General features: G+C 42.3%; 1 protein-coding gene across 2 annotated transcripts in view; it reads left to right on the top strand.

The window, feature by feature from the left end:
- Positions 1–2,370: 2,370 nt before the first annotated feature.
- The window catches only part of LOC146668828 (protein AF-17-like), a 30,512-nt gene continuing 17,148 nt past the window's right edge, over positions 2,371–15,734 (top strand). The window contains exons 1-7 of one of the 2 annotated variants that reach the window (XM_085410861.1): positions 2,371–2,907; positions 3,923–4,002; positions 5,299–5,353; positions 5,464–5,573; positions 12,284–12,387; positions 13,614–13,707; positions 14,002–14,112. In XM_085410861.1, coding sequence (XP_085266987.1) covers positions 2,799–2,907; positions 3,923–4,002; positions 5,299–5,353; positions 5,464–5,573; positions 12,284–12,387; positions 13,614–13,707; positions 14,002–14,112 — 663 coding nt within the window. In that variant the 5' untranslated portion in view covers positions 2,371–2,798. The remainder of the gene's footprint in view (positions 2,908–3,922; positions 4,003–5,298; positions 5,354–5,463; positions 5,574–12,283; positions 12,388–13,613; positions 13,708–14,001; positions 14,113–15,734) is intronic. The other variant, XM_085410862.1, reaches the window with a different exon arrangement.

The raw sequence follows: 15,734 nt of genomic DNA, 5'->3' as shown, positions 1-15,734 counted from the left end.
TAGACCGCAAAAGCTATTACATAACAACCTGCATGGAAAAAACCCACCCGTCTTTATTCTTTCTTTGAATAAAGTCTCCTGAGTCATCCATTCACAACAGCATTATGAACACACAGCACGAATCTTTAAAAAATGTGATTTCAGCTACACTCTTCAGTTTTTCCACAAATGGTGAGACTGCTGCCATTTTCAATTCACTGATATCGATGGATCTCTAAGGGAAACCCGGAAAACACATAGAGATTTCTTAAATAGAAAATAAAGTTAGGGAAGCAAGGCTGAGATGAATATATTGGATGAAGGATGTTGAAGTAGAAGCTGTCAGGCAGGAGGAAAAAAAGACCTCAGAGAAGATGTATGTAGGACATGTGAAGGGTTGGTATGACAGAAGAGGATGCTGGGAATAGATGATATATATGGTGACCTCTAATGAGCTCCGCCGAAGGAAAAAGTGTTTTATGTCTTTGTGATTCAAACTATTTTTTCTGAATCCAGGGTGTCACACTCATAAACAGCCCAGTTAGAGCTTGTAAAAGTTTCAAATACGCCTCCTCCTCTTCTTTCAGCTCCAATCCTACATATCAGGACGTAAAACTAATCTCATCCTTAGCATGTCTTAAAATTAGATAAATATCATTTCTGATAAAGAACAACACATGACATTTCTGTGGAAACTAAGAATAGCACCCAGGTGCTTGTATGAACACCTGTGTTAAAGCAGATGTTTTAGATCATTCAGCCGTGTGTTAATTCAGTGCCAAAGAGGACAAACATCAGCAATGATCCATCAGTCTGGGAAGAGTTCGAAGACCATCTCCAAATAAATTGAAATCCATCGTTCTAGAGTGAGAAACATTATTCGCAGATGACACCTGCCAGTCTTCCCAGTCTACATAATTCAATTTATAACTAAAATTCAGAGAGCTGTGTGTACAGGCCAGAACATCCAGACTGGCCAACAGCCTGTATCCACAGGCTGTGAGGCTCCTGAACTCTCTGCCCCCCTCTCACGGACAATAACCATATCCAACTTCTTAATAGCAATGAACTGGTCTGCATTGGTGCATCATATCTTTATTCTCTTCCCCCTCCTGCCCCCCCCCCCCCTCTTTCTTAAATAGATAACTATCATATCTGATATCATATCTCACAGTACAATAATATTGAATGGGTTGCATTGTTGTATTTTGTCATGTTTCTCAGGTCTTTGTCTGAATTTCTACGAACATTATTGCTAAGGATTGTCTTATTGCATTGGAGTCACACTGGGTTAAATATGTACACTTGGGTTTTAAGGGGTATTTATTATTTTCTTCTTTTTTTTTGGGTTGTATGGAAGCCCCAAACGCAATTTCATTGTTCTTGACAATGACAATAAATAAATAAATACTAAATACTAAATAATACCGTGTAATAATATGCTGTGCTGCTGTTCATCTGAGGGGTTTTTTATGTGTTGATATGTAAAACCTTGGAAATGAGGGTGTTAGCCCTCACACATCGCTGATGGTTCACACTGGTGGTTTGAAGGTGAGGTTTGTGCAAATCCCGTTTGTATGCTGCCTGTTTTTAAATCTTTATGATTTCGTTGATGCACTAAACTGATAATGAACAAAGAAATGGAAAAATATTTGAAAGAAGCTGTTTGAAGTCAGAGAGAGAACGTATGAAAAGCAGGGTCGGTACCAATAACAGAAAGTAGATGCTTATCTGTCAAAGTGTTAAACTTGTGTAATAGTTGTGATGAGCTACAAACTGAGATGTGATTAGCGTTGTTTACGAAACATTTGGGTTTGTGTTTCTCTCTCTGTCTTTTTTTATTTTATTTCTATGTAATCAGGTTTATTTAGTAATTAAATTGTCATTACTGTCATTATCCATTATTGTTATTATTTATTTATGTATTTATTTTGGTACTCATTTTTAGTAAATAATAATTTTAAAAAAAAGCAAATGAGCAAAAATAAAACGTTGTCATTACATTATGAATTTCAAATGGTACATTTATTTACTGAGCTCCTGTTTGTATTATACTTGACTTTTTACTTTGTCTTCTATGTAGGTTTGCGCTTATTGAGCTCCCCTTTTTTTAATGAAAGTTTATATTTTATTCTATTTAATTGAGCTCCTTTCTTTTGCGTGTTTTTTCCCATTATGACCATTTTTGTCTTTTAATATTTTATGATATTGTGTTGACCTGTTTTGGCCGCTGTCACACGGGAATCTCGCATCTTTTGTTATCTTATTATTAATGTTTCATTATTTATTTTAGGTCCGGACGCCGGATGGTGAAATAGCTTGTAATTCCTGCTGTTAGCCACCCCCAAGATGTCCTGCAGATGGCGCTGTTGAGACGCGGTTGATGCCGGGCGCATACAGCGGTTTGGGCCGACGTGATGCGCGGGGTTCGTGTAAAGAACACAGTGGACCGGGGCAGGAGGCCGTGCGGGCGTCTGCTCCCCGGGTTCGTGGAAATCGAGTCGTCACTGCCTGAAAACACGCGCTGAAAAGGCGCTTCCTGCTCAACAATAACTTGCTACCTTTGCTGTGACTTTTACTCCGGCGAAGATCTGAGCATGCGCACTTATGTATGGGACGGGGAGGACATCACGGAAAATCTACTAGAAGCACCACAAACGCAGAGATTTCGGCTTTCCGCTGCACTAAAACTGCACGACGTGGGCGGCCCGTGACCATGCCTAGAGCGGCGTTAAGATGCGGGACGACCGCCTGACAGGCCTGGCCTGGGTCTGAGCCGTTGCCGGGAGGGGAAATCTATTTCTTCATATGGGAGCAGCATGCGGGAAATGGTCGGAGGTTGCTGCGTGTGTTCCGACGAGCGAGGCTGGGCTGAGAATCCGCTGGTGTACTGTGATGGACACGGCTGCAGCGTCGCCGTTCACCAAGGTAACATTAGCTGCTGTTAGCGTGTGATTCCCGGGCAGCCGGAGCGGCTCTAGCTTGCGGCCGGAGGCGTTGGTCCTCCCTGCCTACGTGCGTGTTCTGTGTTCGTGCGGGAGGGGCGGGTAGTTAAGCGTGCTGTTGTTGCTTCCTCTCCGCACACTTGATTGATCGCGCAGGGCCGAGCGGCGTGACACCGAGCCCGGATGGCGCCTCGAGGTCCGTGCGTCGCGGACCGTGCGGCACGCTGCGACGCGTTCGCGAGGCCGTGTTCGTTCGGACAGCAGCGCGTGTCCACTTGCTTTGTTGCATTCGAGCGATTTGAAGTGGGACCTCACGCAGGATGGCTACTCTGAGTGAGGATCAGCCCTCTGATCTCAGTGATGCTGTGACGGTGTTGGTGCACAAATGTGCCAAAAAGACAAAAAGAAATTTGTGCCCAAACTGAAAAAGTGAAGAAGATTCTGATCCAGAGAGGTGCTGATGCAGGAGGCTGATTTCAGGGCTGTCCCAGTCAAATTAAAGCTTTATGTCAAAGTGGAATGAAATAGGATTATAAAGTTAATCCGATCAGGATGACAGCAGCACCTCTCACCACTGACAGGGAGAGATGTTAAACTTAGAAAGAGAAAAGTTAAAACATAAAATCAGCTTGAAATCATTTTCTATTCATCTGTTAAAGCAGGATGGCTGTGCCAAGTGTCAAGTCAGTATTATCTTGAGTAGTATTCTTGGACAGGTACTGCCAGCTTTACTAGTATTTATTAAAGTATTTATAGAGCTTGGCAAGTCGTTTCAATCATAAAAAGTGAAATATTATTTCCAGAAAACGTGAAACTTTTAAACACTGTTAAAGGTACAAATTGTTGACCCTCGGGCTGTTCAACATCTGTCCTGTGAATGAATGAATGACTCATTAAATGTGCATGTTTTCATTTGTAGTTTACATTAAAAGACAGGTGTGTTACCGTGGGTCGTGCCGGTCCAGTTTGACACTCCCGTGCTTGTGTGTTTGTCGCAGCATGCTACGGCATCGTGCAGGTGCCAACTGGCCCGTGGTTCTGTCGGAAGTGTGAGTCACAGGAGCGGGCGGCACGTGTGGTGAGTACGCCAACACGAATGACACAATTTATTCATTCATTCCTGCTTCACCTTCACCTACAAGCAGTCTGCCTCAGGTGTACTGAGCCAGCTTGTCCCATACTGATGCCCTAAAGCTGAGTTAAACGAATAAGCTGGATTCCTCTGTGTTTATGTGTGAAGCAGCCTCAGGCGTGATTTAAACATTGCTTTCCTACCTTTCTTAAGTAAAATCGAACATAAAAGAAATGTACACATTAACTGAAACTGTGTTTATTATTAAATAATAACTTTCAGTGAGGACTTTTTCTCCCTTCATGGTTTTTTTGGACTAGTCTGATTTTAGTCTATTCATTTCAATTCATTTTTTTTCATATAACATCAACTCACAACACTTCCCACAGCAAGGTTCTTTATACTACACGGTAACAACCGTATAATATAAGAGCGAAAACCCCACAGCTAACAGATGATCCCGTACGAGCAGCATTTGGCGACGGTGGGAAGGAAGAACTCCCTTTTGACAGGAACAGACCTCCAACAGAACCAGGCTCAGGGAGGGGCGGGGCCATCTGCCATGACCAGATGGGCTGGCGAGGGGAGAAAGAAGAAGATCGTAGAGGATAAAATAGAAACTGTCTTTGCATCTGCAAGAGTTAAAACGGATTTTAACTTTGATGTGTCACAATTATCAGCTGACTCTGGATTCTCCTGATTCTCCTTTTTACAGTCTGTGGACAGCAAGAGCTGTTTGATTCCTTCTTTACATATATATAGACACCAAATAAGGGCAGGGCTTGTTAAAAAAGTGAGCAAAATCATAGGACACGACAACATGTTACTCTTAATTTTTCAATTCAATTCAGTTTTATTTATATGGCGCAAATCACAACAGCGGTCGCCTCAAGGTGCTCAGTACTCAAAGGTAAAGACCCAACAATAAAGCCTTGAGCCCACCTATCAGCTGTCCTCCTCCTGTGTGTGGAGGTGGTTACAGCTCACGTGCACATGCGCTGCCTGCAGAGTGGAGCTGAGTAGCGACAGATGAAGTGAACTATAAATTAAAAAGCTTGATGACAACACATTTTATTACAAGAAGCGCAATAAAAGCCATAAACTGAGGCAGAGATATACAGAAAAGCTGATGTCATAGGCGCAAAATAAAGCCTCTGAACTGTTACTTCCTCTATATTATGTTAGCTTAGAACTGCATCGAATAGACTGACCCACTGTTTCCTGTATCTGCCCTAACGTTTGGAGTCATGGTCAGACAGATATCCACTCCAACAAGCTCCGCTCTCTCCCGTGTCTCCTCAGAGGTGTGAGCTGTGTCCCCACAAAGATGGCGCCCTCAAGAGGACAGACAGCGGAGGTAAATATCATCATGTTCCCGCTCACTCTTCCCGAGGGCATAACCGAGTGCGCGAGTCATTCCGAGTCTTGTCATATCGTTGATCCGCTGCCAATCTCTCCTCCAATCAGGCTGGGCCCACGTCGTGTGCGCACTCTACATCCCCGAGGTGCAGTTCGCCAACGTCCTCACCATGGAGCCTATCATCCTGCAGTATGTCCCACACGAGAGATACAACAAGGTAGGGATGCACGCTGTTTGAGCGGGAAAGTTGGACTAGTCTACAGGAAGTTAGAGGCGCGAGAGAAAAGAGGAGCACAGAGAGATCAGATCCAGCCCCAAAGATAAGCTTCATCAAACAGGAAAGTTTGAAGCCTAATCTGAAAGTAGAACTAAGGGTTTACTTTGGAGTTTATTTATTTGTTTGTTTGTTTGTTTGTTAGTTTGTTTGTGAGGGTGTGTTGTTGTTGTTGTGCTCTTATAAAGTGGTGACATTTCAATCCTTCGGTAAAATAGTTTCCTTGTTCATAACTCAAAAATGGCTGCGAACACATTCAGCACACGGATTTTTACGTTGTTTGTACCTGCAGCTAAACAGGTAACAAAGAACTCTTCACACCATACGACCCCAAACCAAGTGTCCTCCAAAGGAAACAATATATTCGTTCCATTTCTAAAATAATTATTCATCTTTAAGTCCTCTCTGACATCTTTTCCAATGCTTCAGCTCTGGCCACCTCTACTACTTCCACGATGCTAGTCTGGACCAGATGCTTAATCTCTCTGTCATCTCCCACTAAGTCTGTCTCATCGCCTAAAACAAATAGTCTTGGACTGCCTATGAATCCTTAGCATATCTTAATTTCACATAATCTAGTCCAGAACTCTTCAGGTAATAAAACTCGATAATTTTATTACCTGACTTTGAGGCATAGAGTGAATTTCTCCTTCTTATAGTTCACCAGCAGTTCAGTATATCTTTTTATCCAAGTATAAATAAGAATATCTAAGAAGCTAAGAATAACAACAAAGTCTCATCATCCATCCCTTGATCATTTTCATTTTGCTAATAATATTTATATTAACAATCTCTTGTCTCATGTCAGACTTAAATCATCTCCCATGTTCTTCCTGAGATCTGGAAAACCTTCCTGAGCCAAGTTCTTGATCAGCAGAGAATAACACTTCATGACCTTTCCCAGCGTTCAAAACTATCTAAATGCTTAGAAACTGTAGGAGCTTCTGTATTGGGTCTGAACAGCCCTGATAGAAGACGACAGATCCAAGGTTTCCAAAATGGTGTAGAAGACGTCACAGAAAAGGTCATCCGGGGGGGCCACTCCCATTTCTTTCCGATCCTGCCAGTAAAACCGGGTCTTACCAAGCGCAGCTTCAGGTTCAGTCTGAGACTGAAAGGCACATTTAAATATGGGTCCAACTTAAACATCCAAGCCACTTTAATCCAGATTAGATCGAGATGAGCAGTTAATAAGACTGCAGATGACAGTGGGGCTAAAAGATGCTGCTCAGTGAAGGTGGGCTTCTCTCGGGGGAAGCAACTAAAGGGCCAGACGTCATAGTTAAATGCATAACATTAACCTCCTAGGACCTGGCATCCACGTGTGTGGACATCACATTTTGGGTTGTCCAGACCACAATGCTAAATGTTGCTCTACAAAGGCCTGATATCCACTTACGAGGACATTATACTGCCAAAAAAAAAGTGTAAAGTAAAGTGTGCATGTTAGTCCCCATAGGGAAATAGTTCCTCTGCATTTAACCCATTCACCCAGTGAAGCAGTGGGCAGCCACCAGTGCAGCGCCCGGGGAGCAGTGTGTAGGGATGGTACCTTGCTCAGGGGTATCTCAGGGTAGCCGTTGAGTGAAGTCGAACCCCCAACCTTCCGATCATGGGGCAACCACCCTACCTACTGAGCTATTCCTGCCATTGTTCTAACAAAATTTAAAACGAATGTCCTCATATGTGGATATGAGGCCCTCGTAGGGCAAAATCAGGTAAAAAGATAATTCTTTGTTTTTACATCCATCAGGTCCCAATCAGCCCAAATAGCAAAGAGAAATTAAAAATGCATGCCATGAAAGAGTTCAGGTCTTAGGAGGTTAATACAAAGCAATCCCAGAGCCCCATCAGCAAGTGTTTGCTGATTTAAAGATTTAAACGAGGTTTTTTTACCTCTGCATATGAAGTAATTTGTAATCCCCAAAGCTCCAATCTAAATTAATGGAGAGAATAACTAATAATTTCCATTGTTACCAGGATCTAAAACCTGTATCACCAGGCAAATTTTAATTAAAACAAACAAACAAAAGTTTGTCAATAACCCAAAATAAGATTTAAAAGGTTTTCTGATACAGTTTGATTTAGGGTCTCCAGCTTCTCATCCGATCACAGAGAAAAATGTAAACACATCCTCTTACCTATGATAACGTGTAAAGCTGCACACCTGCACCGCACCCCTGAAACTGGCACAAGGTGACCCCACAAACCTGCGTTTGATAAACAAACACTTTAAACAGGTAGAAGAAGTCAGCACCAGTAATCAGTAATACTGAAAATCCTCAACAGTAAAATGTATAAATACACAGAAAGCTGCATCCGTGTTTACATATATGAAACGCTGCTAAACAGGTTATGCAACATGTGTCACACGGTGTGTCAGCAGTCATCAAAAACATAGAGAGTACTTTCAGAATGAGCAGTCACACAGAGGGAAAAGAGAAAAAGTGTCATCTCCGTCCTCAGCACCAAGTTCGACGAGTCATGATGCAATGCAGCAGACGACACGTGGGAGACTGCACGACTGCTTTCCTCCTTAACGGGAAAACCAGTTTTGCTTCACATCCCCGTTCTTCTCTCCACCTACACGTCCTGTACTAACCCGGAGCTCAGCGTGGCAAGGTCACGCCTGTTCTCTGGAGGCTGCTGAAAGCCTTTCTGGGAAATGTGGGAGATTTCGAGCTGTAGTAGATGTGGCATGTTTAGTAAACAGCAAAGCACATTTACCATAAGTGCAAAGATTCAAAAATACCCTGAAGTGATTTGTGAAAGTAAAGTTTTTCTGGTTTTCACATTAAAAAGTATTTATTCCTCTTGGAGTTTTGACTGATGATAGAAAAAGAACACGAAAAGCTTCTCATGGTTTGAACTTTTACCAATTAAAAAAATGTGAATAATTAAAAAATATTCTTCAATAAGCTTTAATTCAAGGATTTAAAAAAAAAATACATTTAATAATTTTAAATAGAAAATGAAAAACGTGTTAGATTGCCGAGCCGCTCTCCTGTTTTCAAAACTGTTACGCAAAGACAAACAGAATGCAGTCGAATCATTTACAGATTTAAAATTTAAAGCCCGGGTTTGAGAGACGACGAGCAGCGACAGCGCCGGATGCTGAGTCACACAGAAAGGTCATTTTGAATGTGAGGCCACCATTTTTAATTCTGACAGCACATTTTCATTTCATTTCATTCATACTTTTGGCATCTAAGTCAACTAAGTACTCCAAGATTATAGCAGAGTAAATATAAAGTGAAAACATAAAAGTTTGTCTTATACTTTTGAAGGCAAAACGTTTCCTCTGCTTATTACAAGCTCGTGAAAGGAGCTTCTTTATCTGATCAGTCTTATTAGCTGACTGTTTCACACATTAAAAAAAGCTTGAAAACATACTTAGAAGTTGTTTTCAGTATTTAGAAGTTAAAAAAGGTAAAAAAGAAACAATCAGGCTGTTACAAAGTAGCAGTTTTATTTATATACAAAGTAGTTGTACCTGTTTAGCTGATATCTGTGCCTGTTTGTCCGCTGATTAGTTAATGAATGGGTTAAATCGCTCTTTGCGGTATGTGAAAGATGTAAACTGTGATTGTGTGCTGATGTCACTCTGCACTGCTGTTTCATGCCTCACAGTTGTTACAGTGTTTCAGTAGTGATACATTAATAGCCCAAACAGTCGTCTGTTGTAGGAGTGTTGTCTCTGTGAACTACAATGTTTGCAGATGACACTGTGACCTGTAATGACTGTAGGGAGCTGTTGGAGGTGTGCAGTGGAGAGGAGAGGAATTAAAGATAGTGTGTGTGACTGAGAGGGGGGCGGGTGTAACGCTGAAGCTGCAAGGTAGTGAAGATGAGTCTAAAAGGGAACAGAAAGTGCAGGGAGGGTGGAGCCTGGTGTCAGTGGTGCTTTTTGACATCTTCATCCTTTGTTGAATGAAGATGGATGTTTAAAGTGTTTTCTTTTTGCATCGTTTTATATTGTTAAATATCTCTTACCACAGAAAGAGTGATGGTAGTTTTGCTTTACTCGGCTCAGGTTTGTTTTCTGTGTTCTTCATGTATAATTAATGAATGCTGCAGATCGGCTGTTAAGATTCAAAGATAAGAGGACGTGTCACACATAGACTCACGCTAGCTTTTGAAATTTTCTGCTAATGATGTTTTTCTTTCTTTTTTACTTTGCACACAAACAGTTTAACCACAGACTAGTTTCAGGCGGGTACAGCTTCAACATGCATCAGCTCTCTGGTAACTTTACTCTCTTATTAGGGCTTCCCGATACTGGCAGAAACCATAATCGGGTCTTTTGGTCCGTATTGAGGATTACAGGAATATTACAGGATTACAGGAAGCCAGTTACTCACTGGCTTTGTGGATTCATTAAAAAGAATAAACTTGCCTTTGAAGTTAAATTATATTTTCAAATGGAAAATTGAGACAAAAGTAAAAGTGAAGGGATCTTTGGCCCTGTGCACCACCACAGTGGTGTATGTGATTAAAGTGCAGACCTTCATCTTCACATTAAGGGCTGTTGCAAATATTTTGCATAATTTTTTACACTTGGATGAAAGTGTGTAATCCGTGGACATCCTTGAGGTATTCTGCTAGGCCTTTACTGCAGCCACCTTCACTTGCTGCTTGCTTGTGGGTCTCTCTGCTTCAGTTTTACCTTCAGTAAATGGAAAGCTGCTCTGCTGGGTTAAGATCAGGTGGCTGACTTGGCCATCAAAGAATGACCCATTTCTTGAGTTGCTTTTGCATTTTGCTTTCTTTGCAAAGTGCTTTCTGAGCAGAGAGTGCAGCCCTGTACGCTTCACGTCACCCTGCTGCTTCTATCAGCAGTCACGTCATTAATAAACACCCGTGACCCGGTTCCACTGGCAGCCGTACGTGCCAGTGTCATAACACTGCCGCCATCGTGTTTGACAGATGATGTGATATGCTTCAGATCATGAGCTGTTTCTCTCTTTCTGAGTTCTTTTCTCCTCCCATCGTTCTGGTACAAGTTCTTCTTGGTTTCATGTGTCCAAAGAATTTTTCCAGAACTGTGCCGGCTCTTTCAGATGTTTCCTGGGAAATTTAATCTGGCCTTCCTGCTCTTGACTTGGTCTGAAGTTTTTCTTGTCCACTTTAGTCTTCTGTGGTCTTTCAGGCTGTTTGGTGTTGCTGAGCTGGCCATTGCATTCCTGTTTTAATAAGAAAGCACCAGATTGTTGCTTTGACCACTCCTAAAGCTTTTGCTACCTCTTAGATAGGTTTATTTTTCAGGGCCTCCTTTACTTGCAGCCACGTTTCGCTGGATCAATGAACAGCTGCAACACTTGTAAATTTGTCATTTGTCCAATTAATTTTGATCCTCTGAAAATTGATGAATGTCAATAAAAATGTATGCAATTCCTCAAGAGCTTATGCAATACTTTTGTTAACTTCCTTGAATTAAAGATGAAAGTCTGAACTTGTATCACATCTTGGTTGTTTGATTGCACAACACTGCAGTTGTTTTCAAAGTTACAAAAACTGTTCAGAAGACATCTGCAGTGTGTGCAGCAGAGCAAGCCTTTCAAAGCAAAGCACATTACAAAGAAATCAATATTTGATTCATGGACTGAGCATCTTGCATTGTGCGTCGTTTAGATGCTCTGTGTGTGTGTGTGTGCATGCCTGCATATAAATGTACATGTGTGAGTGTTTGAGGGCCCGGTTTCATATTACTGTGTCAGCTACAGTAAATTGCATGCAGCCTTCCCCCGTCAGGGCCATTCATTCAGACTTTGCTGCCCGCATTCCTAGACAACGTTACAATGGACACTGAAAACTCGAGAAGCCACTCTTCCTTTTACATGCCCGGTGCAGTTATGTCTCCGGCCTTTCATTGCACAGCAGACATCCTCTGAAGGGAAACAGAGAGCTGAGTAGGATATGGAGAGAAGGAGAAAGGGAGAGAAAAAGGTGAAACAGAGAGGGCCAAAGTGAAAAGGTAAAGAGCCTGCTGTTCCTTTGTCCCGCACCTGTTGCTAGGCCTCTTCTACCCCCCACCAGTCGGGCCTGCTCGCTGAGGAAAGCTGAACAAGAAGTACAAAAGCGGCGTGTGTGTTCGTGCATGCGATTGTTTGCTTTTGGGGGCTCGAGTGTGTATGCTTACATGTCTTTTGGAGACGGGCTGATATGAGTCTTTTGTCGTGTCAGCGTATGCTCCGTGGCACCCTGAAGTTCGTTAGAAACCACCTCACTTTGGTGCAAAGAAAAAGATTAACGGGAGGCTGAAAACTCCAAGCGTAGCGTCTGTTTCGAAGCAGATTCAGAGCAGTTTGCAGGCCGATCTGTGTCAACTTTCTTTACAACATCCCCAAACATCTGGTCAACAGTTTCTCTGTAGAAGCTGTGCTCTGTTTGAAAACCTCATCTGTTGTCTTGACAAGAAAAACTTCCCAATCATCTGCACTGCAGCTGCAGCTGGACTCGAGTCGAGGAGTGTTTCATCTCTGCTGCGCCGCAATCACAATAGTTCATTTTAATGGCCGTCAGACGGGACGGCTTGCTTTGCTCGTGCGACAGATGGAAAAGCAATCCGGCACCTGTTGTTGATAATAATAATGATGACTGATGTGTTTGAGTCCCTGCATCTCCTGTACTCTCCGTTTGTGCTCTTTCAACAGACTTGTTATATCTGCGAGGACCACGGGAGGGAGAGCAAGGCCGCCTGCGGCGCGTGCATGACCTGCAACAGACAGGGCTGCAGACAAGCGTTCCACGTCACCTGGTCAGTGTTAAATTGTGTGTGTGTGTGTGTGTGTGTGTGTGTGTGTGTGTGTGTGTGTGTGTGTGTGTGTGTGTGTGTGTGTGTGTGTGTGTGTGTGTGTGCGCCTATGTGAAAGTGTGGGGACATCAACATGAATGAACAGTGCGTGAGGACTGAGTGTGATAAGAAGCAGTTCAAGGGCAAAAACTTTTATTAAGGGTTATTTTTAGTTAGCCGACTGTTACCGTTAACCATGTTTAAACCTGGAAAAGAAACAACCTGAAAAAACTATGACGAAGTTTAAAAAAGAAATCATAAAAAACAGCACTGTGTTATTTTCAATACGACCTAAAACTATCAGGTGAGACCATAAAGTCATCAGTAAAGTCTTTATTGAAGTCACAGATCAGGCGATCCACCGAGTAATCTCTTCATAGACTTTGCACCACTGGACTCTTTTTTTGCAGGCTGAAGGGTCGCCCCCTGCTGCCCGTTAGAAAGAATGCAAGTTTAGGGCACATCTCCACTGGTGGCACTTTTTTTTGCTCAGCATATGATTAATATTGTGGGCAGGACTGTGATGGTTGGCAAACACCAAGGAGGTCCTAGCCTTTTTGGGCACTCAAGCTTCTTTCCACAGTCCAGAGAGATGCATATTAGCTGGTGACGCTAAATTGGCCATAGGAATGACGTGAGTGTGAATGGTCGTCTGTCTGCGTTAGCAACCCGTTCGCAGGGACCCCGCCTCACACCCTAACTTGGATATCATGAATGGTGATTACTTTGTGTGCTAATCGAAGCAGGTTAACGTTTGTCTTGTTTCCTGTGTCATATCATTTTTGAAAATAAGGCCAAGAATAGAAAAGAAATTCCGTCTCCAATTGCCAAGATTGAATACGTGCTCATATGTTATGTGTATTTGGCTACAGCCTTAGTTTACTCACACAGACATTCTGGGCTACAGTTGGTTTTTCTTCATTTACAGTCTTTTACCTTTCATGCTGCTCATCTTGCTTTTTGCCTTTATTTTGTTTCCTACTACAAGAGAAAGATGATTTATTTAGAAGTAAATCCCGAGACACTGACAGGCTCAGATTTTAATGTGACATTCGATCAATCTGGCGACGATCGGTGACTGAAGCTCTCAGGTGACTCGGCCAGGTGTTGCCGTCTCAGTCCGTGCACGTGTGCTAACTTGGCTCTCGTGTTTCATCTCCTTTCCGACCCTCCGACACCCTGCGCTGTAGTGCTCAGATGGCTGGTCTGCTGTGTGAGGAGGAAGGACCAGAAGCTGATAACGTGAAGTATTGTGGCTACTGCAAGCATCACTACAACAAAATGGTAAAGAACACAATGACATTGTACCCCAGAAAAGCCTTTCTTACTGCACTGCACAGTTAACAGCTAACATGATTGATAAGGGCTTCTGTGCCCGGCTGTTTTTTTCCTCTAACTCAGCTCAAGGCAGCTAAATGATTCTTGGAATACGCCCAACCAAAATAAATAATTCAGGAGATAAACCTCCTGTTAAGTCATTGGAAGTGCTTGTAGGGAACCTTTTAAATGTCAAACTGTTGCTTTGAAATTAGCAGCTGTTAACTTTTTGTTTGCTGTTCCTTCTTTTGGACTTTACAGCAGAAGAAGTTGCGTTCTAGTGAAAATACAAGTAGCTCCTTCAGTCATTCCAGGGGGCGCTCCAGCTCTCCGTCACAGGAAAAACAGCACCACCACCACAGACAGAGGAAGGTAAGCACAGCTGTGGTCAGATCAGAAGGCAGTCTCCAGAGCTGAAAACTACCAAAAGCTGCAGTTCCTCTAATGTCCACTTGAGGCTGTTAAAAAAGGGACTCAGTCAGATGTAAGGCAAGGCAAGGCAAGTTTATTTGTATAGCACAATTCAACAACAAGGTGATTCAAAGTGCTTTACAGAGACATTAGAAACAAGAACAAATAAAAAGCATGATTTAAAATTGAATAAAACAAGCAAATAAACTAACTAACTAATTAATAAACAAACAAACAACAGTATATAAAATCAAAACAGATAAAATCAGAACAGTAGATAAAATCAGTAGTTAAATGTAAGTTTTGAAATTTAAGCTTAAAGTGTGGATTTGGTGCTTTATTCAAATGCAGCTGAGAACAGGTGAGTCTTCAACCTGGATTTAAATAAACTGAGTGTTTCAGCTGATCTGAGGCTTTCTGGGAGTTTGTTCCAGATATAAGGAGCATAAAAGCTGAATGCAGCTTCTCCGTGTCTGGTTCTGACTCTGGGAACTGATAAAAGACCGGATCCAGATGACCTGAGGGATCTGGATGGTTCATACTGGGTCAGGAGGTCATTGATGTATTTTGGTCCTAAACCATTCAGAGCTTTATAGACCAGCATCAGAACTTTAAAGTCTATCCTCTGACGGACAGGCAGCCAGTGTAAGGACCTCAGAGCTGGACTGATGTGGTCCACTTTTTTGGTCTTAGTGAGGACTCGAGCAGCAGAGTTCTGAATGAGCTGTAGTTGTCTGACTGATTTTTTAGGCAGACCTGTAAAGATGCTGTTACAGTAATCAAGCCTACTAAAGATGAATGCATGGACTAGTTTTTCCAGGTCCTGTTGAGACATCAGATCTTTTATCCTTGAAATATTCTTGAGGTGATAGTAAGCTGACTTTGTTATTGTCTTAATGTGTTTTTCTAAGTTTAGGTCTGCATCCATCACTACACCCAAATTTCTCGCCTGGTTTGTGGTTTTTAGATGTATAGATTGAAGTTCTCTGGTGACCTGTAATCGTTTTTCTTTGGCGCCAAAGACTATTACCTCAGTTTTGTTTTTGTTTAGCTGGAGAAAATTGTGGCACAACCAGTCAGGCGCCATGTAGGCGCTGGCTGCAAGCTAGGCCTCACCTCAGCTAACTAGAGCCGCTAACTAGACACCTGCTGACTATTTTTGTTCTGTTGGCATCGTTTGGTCGATGGCTGCCCTTCCCCGAGCTTACGTCACCCAGATGTTCCTTCCTGTTGAAAGGGCGTTTTTCCTCCCCACTATTGCCAAGTGCTTGCTCATAGGGGGTCATCTATTGCTGTGGTATTCCCTGTATTACTATAGGGTCTTTTTACAATATGAAGTGACTTTAGGTGACATGTTGTTGTGATTGTGATTAGAAAGAAATCATTTTGGAGCATTTTATTGAATTATCAGACAAATAATAAGGTTTTACTGTTTGGAACTGGGAAATGCTAGGATTTAATAATTTTGTAGCACTAATTAACAGGATTAACAGGATGTATTTGCGCAGTTTGTGTCTGCAGCTTGCTAATATTAGTGGATAACTGTACACTACAAAACCAAAAGTAAGAGTTAAAAATAGACT

Source organism: Rhamphochromis longiceps, linkage group LG6 (genome assembly GCF_057381845.1).
Source record: "Rhamphochromis longiceps isolate RC_006_pf linkage group LG6, R_longiceps_female_GT1.1, whole genome shotgun sequence".
Classification (NCBI taxonomy): domain Eukaryota; kingdom Metazoa; phylum Chordata; class Actinopteri; order Cichliformes; family Cichlidae; genus Rhamphochromis; species Rhamphochromis longiceps.
The sequence above is the reverse complement of the archived record's forward strand: the minus strand, read 5'-3'. Positions and strand labels throughout refer to the sequence as shown.